The sequence below is a fragment of the Mus pahari genome, chromosome 4 (genome assembly GCF_900095145.1).
Source record: "Mus pahari chromosome 4, PAHARI_EIJ_v1.1, whole genome shotgun sequence".
Lineage (NCBI taxonomy): Eukaryota > Metazoa > Chordata > Mammalia > Rodentia > Muridae > Mus > Mus pahari.
In genome coordinates, this window is record NC_034593.1 from 144,945,438 (window position 1) to 144,954,294 (window position 8,857).

At 37.5% G+C, this 8,857-nt stretch overlaps 1 protein-coding gene across 2 annotated transcripts in view; it reads left to right on the plus strand.

Annotated features, from left to right (window-relative positions):
* The first annotated feature begins 30 nt into the window (after positions 1–30).
* Positions 31–8,857, plus strand: part of Lrrc40 (leucine rich repeat containing 40) — a 31,986-nt gene continuing 23,159 nt past the window's right edge. Inside the window, exons 1-4 of one of the 2 annotated variants that reach the window (XM_021196352.2) lie at positions 31–225; positions 3,760–3,941; positions 4,896–4,969; positions 6,907–7,036. In XM_021196352.2, the coding sequence (XP_021052011.1) occupies positions 75–225; positions 3,760–3,941; positions 4,896–4,969; positions 6,907–7,036 (537 nt within the window). In that variant the 5' untranslated portion in view covers positions 31–74. The remainder of the gene's footprint in view (positions 226–3,759; positions 3,942–4,895; positions 4,970–6,906; positions 7,037–8,857) is intronic. The other variant, XM_029537853.1, reaches the window with a different exon arrangement.

Here is an 8,857-nt window from a genome sequence, read left to right on the forward strand (position 1 = left end):
GGGCGGGGTTCTCCAGCCGTGGCACCGTGAAACGTCACAGCCGTGGTCAGGGCTTCCGGTGTGAGCTTTTGAATATGTCCCGCCAGCTGAGAGCCCCTAGGTCTGACCCTCGTGCGGGATTCCACATGGAGAGCAAGGACAGAGGCCCCTCTGTTCCCCAGGGCCTGCTGAAGGCAGCGAGGAGCAGCGGCCAACTCAACTTGGCGGGAAGGAACCTCGGGGAAGGTGAGGCAGCCGGCAAACATCCTCTTAGTCCCCTGTGCACCCACCCGCACCAGCTCCGTGGCCCTGCTAAGAATGTGGCCATGACTTACTCGAAGTGTTCACTGAGATGTCCACAGAATACTGGATAAACATCGTAGTTTGGGAGTAAACTCGCTGAGATAGATGATAGGCAGGTATTTGATTCGCCTTCCTCTTACTTTGGTTTTACCAGCTCCCTTCTGTGAGCTTAGAATAATTCTCTTTCAAGCCTTTTTTTTTTTTTTTTTTTTTTCAGTTGAGGAAAATCCCAATGACAAACCGTACTACTTATCCTAAGTACTAATTCAGAATAAATGCTGCAGAGTGTATGATTTTGAGAACATCCTGAGAAAACTATGAATGATCGAACAAGCACAAATCTACATATTACTAAGTATAAATAAGTACCTTTGTAGTGTATGTGTGTGGTAGGAGAGGACAGAGACAAAGAGAGAATTGAGAAGTAAAGCATTCTTTCTGTAATATTTTTTTCTACTTGCATTGATTAAAATCTTCCACTTCTAATAGTGTACTTGTGTATCTATAAGGTTGACTAAAGACATTATGTGTATGCTTACTGAATGTGATGATTACTTGTGTCAAGTTGACACAATCAATGAGCGATTATCTAGATCATGTTCTCTTGCATGTCTATGAAGACCTGTCTTGATTTGATAATTGATTTAGGAAGATCTATCTAGCCCACTGTGAGTTGCACCATTCCCTAAATCGGTTCTTGATTCCAAAGGTTGAGTTGTATAAAAAAGTGTGCGTGCCTTGATTCATTTCTCCCTCTGCTCTTGATTGTAGTTGTGTTATGAGTAGCTGTTCCAAGTTCCTGCCACCTTGACTGATGGTCAGCAAATGAAATTATGAGCTAAAATAAACTTTTTCTCTAAGGTGCTTTGTTATGGTATTTTACCACAGCGTCTGGAAAGAAGAGTATGATAGAAATTGGTACCCAGAAAGTGGATTCATCTGGTTCCTATGATATTTGAACTATTTTATATGGCTAGAATGTGGAAGGCTCTGGAATGTAGGTCTAGGAAAATGCTGAATGTTATGGGCAGAGCATAATGGGCATGGGCAATTTTTTGTTTGTTTTTTCTGGTTTTTGTTTTTGTTTTTTTTGTTATGGAAGTTGGAAAATAAGAATGCAGACAGAAATGTAGACATTGAAGTTTTACAGGGCAACAAGGACTGTGTTGGGAACTGGGTTAGCTGCCATTTGGATTATATTGTGGCCAAGAAATGGCTTCCTTCTTCTACCCATGTCCTGAGTACCTGAGAGAGGACGATATACTGGTTCATTTGGCAGAGGCAATTTCAGGAGGAGAATATTCAGGCTGGTATTGAAAATAAACTATAATTGCTAAAACTGCCAATACCATTGTAGAGCAGCCTCTTGCGCAGCACTGGGACAATAGGAAAGTGGTTTTTTTTAGGGTCAACACAAGTAGGCTTGTGGGTGGGTCTGTGGGGGATTTTCTTGGCTATGCTAATTGATGTAGGAAGGTTTTTTCTTTTTTTCCCTCTTGATCTCAGTTTCTGAATTTTTCTTCCATGTTTCTAACTTTTCATCCATATTGTGGATGTTTTCATCCATTTTGCTGACTTTCTTCTCTGAGGCCTAGGTTGAAACCATCTACTTGTTTGTATCCTCTTTTAATTTATTAGTAATTTCTTACCCGAAAATTTGAAAGTTTCATGTGGCATTTTGTCTGTTTCCATATCTAAAGATCAGTTGCAAGTTTTGAGGGATCATATTTCCTTACTTCATTTTTTTTATAGTTCTGTGCTGCAGTTTACACATCTGTTGGTTTATATATCTAGTCTAGAATTTTGAAGGGTGAATTCATATTGAGTAGACTGTTCTTGAAGGCTCAGTCTCCAATACCACCCGTCAAGAAAGAAACAGACTGTTGTGACTCCAAACCCACCAAATATAAAGATATACTTATTGTTTACTAATATACCATCACTAGTTGTTGTAGTAAGGGTTACCATTGCTGTGAGGAAACACCATGACCAAAAGCAAGTTGGGGGGGGGGGGTTATTTGGCATCATTGAAGTAAGTCAGGGCAGGAACCTAGAAGGAGGAGCTGATTTTCTGCTCTTTTCCTATATTTTTCCCCCTTTTAAATTTCTAAAGCTTTTCTTCTATTTATCTCTTTGGGATTAAAATCTATTTTCCTTATTCTGACTTCTTTACTGAGTCATACAGAGGCAAGCTTCCATTCCTGCATCCTACTGGGGAGTCTCTGGTAGTGATTGGTTGGCTTGAGTCGTATTCCAAGTTTTGTGTCACCCTCCTGCAGCCATACTTTTGTCAGGGAGTGAAAGACTCTCTTTACATAGTTGGCTACACCAGGGCAGAAGTTTTGATTCAGCTTGTTGACAAGCTTTTTCCTAGAATTTCAAGCTTTTGCTTATCTCAGTGCTGTCCTAGAGATGGAACCGAGGGCCTTGCCTGGAAACAAGCACTCTAGAGGAGCTTCCACTTCATAGTGATTGTTCTATTCACTACACTATAGATGTTACCTCTTGCTACGGTAGAATAACACAATTTTATGTGGTGGGTAAGAAACAAAATTATGTCTGGTAGGATCAGATACCTTTCACAGGCCACAATGACAAGTGGCTCTGCAGAGCTTAGAGTACAGTGCTAACGTACCTGCTAAACCCTGGGTAGGTCACACGTTTTCTTGATGCCTCATTTTTTTTCACCTACAAAACAGGCATAATGAAACCCCCTGTCTCACAGAGTTATCAGGAGAGTTTTATGTTGTAGTTTGTGTTTTCAGTGCTAGGGATCAAACTCAGGGTCTCATGTAAAATTCGCACTATAGTCTGGTTCCCCCCCCCCCAATAAAATACATTGTGTTGTAATTTATTAACATTTGGTTTATTGGCATTTAAATACTTTGTAAACATTTATTTTTTATTTACCTGCACATGGGCAAGTCAGGGGACAACTTACAGGAGCTGGTTTTCTCCACCAATGTTGTTCTGAGGTTCAATCAAACTCTGTGAGCAGGTTTGACAGCAAGTGCTCTTACCCACTGTGATGGTTTGAATGAGCATGTTCTCCATAGGCTCATATGTTTGAATATTTGGTCTTCAGTTGATAGAACTGTTTGGGAAAGATTAGGAGATGTAACCTTGTTGGAGAACTTGTCCTCTTGTCATTGAGGGTGGGCTTTGAGGTTTTAAAAGACTAATACATTCTGACTATACCCTTTTCTGCTTCATGGTTGTTGCTCAGGATGTATCATTTACTCTACCGTCATGAACTCTGCCCCTCTATCCCCCAGAACCATAATCCAAATTAAACACTTTCTTTTATAAACTATCTTGGCAATAGAAAAGTAACTAATACACCCACCATGCTGTTCCTCAGGCCCTGGAGTTATTTGGGTCCATTGTAAGCTAAGTATTCAATGAGTATGTCTCTAAGTCTTCACTTCATTTTTATTCTTTTCCCCTTTCTTCTTGATGTGGTGGTGATGGAGATAGTCCCTCAGTGTGTTTGGAGAATAAATGTGGACATTCCTGAAGAGGCTAATCAGAATCTCTCATTCAGTTCCACTGAACGATGGTGGGACCAGACAGATCTGACCAAACTCATCATCTCCAGCAATAAACTTCAGTCTCTCTCTGATGACCTCCGACTCTTGCCTGCCCTTACTGTTCTTGATGTAAGTTGTTGACTATAATTATGGGATCTTAGTTAAACAAACTGAATTTAGGTAAGTTGAAGAGCTAAATTTAGACTTTGCTAAACAGGAAGCCTTCCTTGCTGAGCTTATAGAATGCAAGATAAATAAGAAACTGACTTGAAAGATCAGCTCCATGTCTCTATGTCCACAGACCTGGTATAGATACTGTGATTAAATGAGTCCTCTGTGCAAACAGAACTGGCACTTGGCTTCTTGTTTTTGTTTTTTATTCCCCCTTGTTAAATTTTATTTTAGACACTAAAGCAAATACAGTACTCAGAGGTCTTTTGTGTCCCTGTTTTATAACTTGCTCTTAGACTCATTGACTGTAACTATTTACCTGAATTTTTTATGTTTTTAATTGGGGCTTTGGGGCTTTTTTTTTTTGTAGTGAAAATTGATCTGTCATGGGATAAGTGAATTGTGAAGGTGTACTTTAGAATCTACAGGCCTTTAGTGAAATTGGCAATGTCCAAACTCTTCAACTTGTGTGTGGAAATGGTGGATGTAAACAGTGCCATTCTTGGAGGAAGTTTTGTTTTGTGTCTGTAAAATAACAAAAACAGTAGTCTGGGTTATTCTGAGGTTCTTTATACTATGAAGATAGTATGATTCTGTGAGACTGTAAAGCTGTTCTCCCAGCTCATATCTGTTCTGTGTGTGATATTAAGAGACCACCAGAACTCTGCTGCTACTGACCCTCCTCTGGTCAAGTCTATGTTTGTTTCTTTTCATTTTAGTAATGACTTATTTGTCCACAATTTCTGAACAGCAGTTTGGTCAGTATACACAGAATAAATTACTAATCACCCAACACATTGCCATTTAATATGAAAAACGGGGGCTTAGTAAATTATTTTTTTTCAATAGCAAAGCTCAAATATTGCTAATTGTAAGACTAAGAATATTGACTTTGTCTTGTAATCATTTTAGATACATGATAATCAACTGACATCTCTTCCTTCAGCTATAAGAGAGCTAGACAATCTTCAGAAACTTAATGTCAGGTAAAGTGTGAACCTATTTCTAAGATTGAAATCCCTTTTCTTCACTAGAAAATAACCTTGAACTACAGTGTGGCCCAGTAGGAAGCAGGGTTGGTTGGTTAAACACCTGCCAGATGCTATATTCGACCCAAGAGGAGAAAACAAGACCAGATCTTTACATCATCCCAGAAACTGGTTAAGGGAGAACAAGGATTTAATGATTCAATTATTTGTTTTTTCTCTTTAGAGGAATCTTGCTGTTTGGCCCAGTGTGAAACCAAAGTGCTGTGCTTTGGGACTCCTGTCTTAGTCACACAAGTCTGTGGGGCTCTTCACAGCAACTTTGTCTATGTGTTTTGTTTTTAAAATTTAATACATCCTCTTTGATTCTACAGATTTAAGGCCAATTGATTTTTATATATTTTATGTTTATGAGATACTTTTGGCTCTTATTTTAGAAAACTTCTTTCTCAGAATCTCAGATTTTAATTTACATTTTTAGCCTGAAAATCTGGTATTACACAGTAGATTAGTACTAATTATTTCATTAATGGTGAAGAGTTTTGTGCTCTTTTGTTGATTTTGACTTGAGTTTTTGGGTTTTGTGGTACTTAATGGAGGTTAGGACCCCATGTATGCTCAGCAGCTGAGCCAAACCTCATGACTTTTAACTATTAGTAGTAGTTCAATATGTCCACGCACCTTTGGGGTCCATTATTTTATTGTAGTATCGTTAGTTGAAAGCCTCTGGTCTTTCCCTTTCCCCTATTATATGTAAACTAAAATAAGAAAATGGGATAGATTTCATAGTTCAATATTTAAGTTATGATGCATCTGAAACTTATTCATCAACCACCCCCCCCCCCTTTTTTTTTTCCCAAGACAGGGTTTCTCTGTATAATAGCCTTGGAATTGAACCTCCTGAAACTCCCTTTGTAGACCAGGCTGGCCTCAAACTCCAGAGATATACTTGTCTCTGCCTCATGAATGATGGGACTAAATGTGTGTGCCAACACATCCAGCAATTTGTAAAGGTTAACTACAATTCAAAACAGGCAAAGATGCACTACCCTTTAGGCCATTCAAAAAGCACTTGTAAGATTCAAACCAAGGTTCTCATGTTTATAAGACGGGTGCTTTAACCAAGTAAGCCATGGTTCTTCATTCCTCTCTTAATTACCAGGAATTATATTGTCCTTATTGGGACTTTTACATCAGTAGATTATCTCTTCAGAAGGGTTCAACTAAAAAAGCTAAATATACAGTCAAATTGAGTATTGCCAGACATACCAGATCTGAAAATAGGAATAAATGATTTTGTTTTGAACATGAAACTAAAAACCTAGCCTCCATATTAGACACAGCTTCAGAGGCAGGAGAGGTGGTTAACAGTTTAGAGTACTGTGTACTCTTCTAGAAGATCTGGGTTCAAGTTCCGACTCTACACAGCAGCTCATATTTGCCTACAACTCCAGTTTTGGAGTATCTTCTTCTGGCCTTGGAGTACTCTTCTGACCTCGATGTGCACAAGACAGGCATATATGTGGCAAAACAGCTATACACATAAAAATAAATTAAGTATTAAAAAATATAGCTCCATTGCAATGTATATGTGAACATATTTTTTTAAAGGAACAATATAAATATTTAATAAAAGTTCAATACGTCCTTTTCACATTACATGTTATATAGACAGATTGTAAACAAGAAATCAAAAATTTACAAATTATTTGTGTTTACTTAAAAATATTTTTCATTGCTGGTTTTCTTTCAAACCCTAACTTGGTTGGTTTAAATTTCTGATGGGTGTATATTTTGGAGATGGGGGTCTTAATAAAACTTAAATGGATAGCACCATTTGATAATTATGATGAGTTTATGTGGTTGGTTGACAAAAGCCTTTGGTAAATACTTCTTAGCCTACTAAGTAATTCAGCTTTTATTTTATTAACTAATAGCCATAACAAACTGAAAATACTGCCTGAAGAAATTACAAGCTTAAAAAACCTGAGGATGCTGCACCTCCAGCACAATGAGCTGACTTGCATACCTGAGGGATTTGAGCATCTTTCCAGCTTAGAAGATTTAGTAAGTTATAACTTTTGGTTTTTGCATGATTTGGGGCTGTTGGGAATTTTCACTAGATTGGAGAACTGAATGTATGATTTAAACTGTAGAATATAGGCAACCGATTTTATGAGTAGCTTACCAGAAATTATTTTAATTAGATTGCTAATTAGTAACTGAAACATGGCTTTTCTATGTTATCAAGTGGACTTTAAGTTATACTTCAGGAATAGAGTTTAGAAGAAAACAGTGGGCATGCCTTTGTTATTCAGAGGCTTTTTTCTTTTTCTTTTCTTTAAAGAGGGTGTCAGATCTTCATAATTTCAGTTCCAGAGCGTCCAACGCTCTCTTCTGGATACCAGGGTGTAACTAGATTTACAGACAGTTATAAGTCATCATGTAGGTGCTGGGAATCAAACCTGGACCTTCTCTAGGAGGAACTAGTGCTCCAAACCGCTGAGCAGTCTGTCCAGCTCTTATCCCATAGGATTATCCCATATACCTTAGTTGAATAGAGGGAAGCAGTCTTGAAAGTACATCTGTTCTTTTTTCCTATCCTCTCTGTATTTTATATTCTGTTCTCTGTATTACCCAATGGCCTTACTGCCCTATGTATTCCAATTTCTTAATGATTACTTTACCTCAGTTTTCAAATTTAACACCCTTTTGGGCAAAACTTTCATACTGCCTGTTATCTTCCTTAACCAAAGTCAATCATAAATCAGTACAATATTATTTTACTAATTAATCATAAATCAGTACAATATTATTTTACTAATTTTACTAATTAATCATAAATCAGTACAATATTATTTTACTGATTTTAAGAATAAAAGCCATAGACAACCTTGCATTGGCTTTATATATAACAAGGTAAGTATAAGTATGTCTGAGCCTTACTTAATACAGTAAGAAACAGAAGCTTATACAACAGGAAATTTGTCCTAAGTTATACAACTGACAAAGAATGAAATTAAGATTTAAAGATGTCAGTTTGCCTCCAAAGCGCACTTTGTAACAGGATGAGAGTCTACCATAAGATGTTTCAGCTGAAAGGCTTCCGTCCTCTGCTTGAGAGACTCCAGCCCATAGTATGTGCTGTCATTTCATTCTGTGTCCTGTCCTTAGCCTTGCATGATTTAGAAAACTGATTTCTCATTTTAGCTTTAAGTTTTATTTCTTACTAATGGAAAGGTTATTTCTGAGTGTTTAAGTATTTATTCTGTGTATACCCCTTCCTTCCTATGTCTACCATTTGTGCTAGTGTTTAAAACGAAAAATTGTCTTTCAATCTGATCATATTGGGAGTAAGGTTTGAGAAGTAAAAGGCATTTGTAGATAAAAGAAAGGAGGGAGCCATTAGATTTTCATTTAAAAAAGTTAATTTTGTAGGTTAATTTTAAAATTGATTTAAAAATTTTTAAGTATAGTTTTATTTTATGAGTATATGTTTGTGTGAGTATATGGCATGTTCATGCAAGTGCTGAAAGATGATATTGGAGCCCTTGAAGCTGACATTACAGGTGATTGTGAGTAGCCTAGTGTGGGTGGGTGATGGAACTGAATTTGGAAACTAAATTAGGTCCTCTGCAGAGCAGCTAGCTCTCTTAACTGTCTCTCTAGTTCCAAAACTTGTTTTCTGTTTTGTTTTTCTCTAGAAAAGAACATCATGTAGAGGTGAAAGTTAAAAAGAAACCTTACAATAAGTGAAGTTTTCTCTTCTTCTTGGGTTCCCAGATGTTTTCTCCTTTCCTTTCCTTTCCTTTCCTTTCCTTTCCTTTCCTTTCCTTTCCTTTCCTTTCCTTTCCTTTCCTTTCCTTTCCTTTCCTTTCCTTTCCTTTC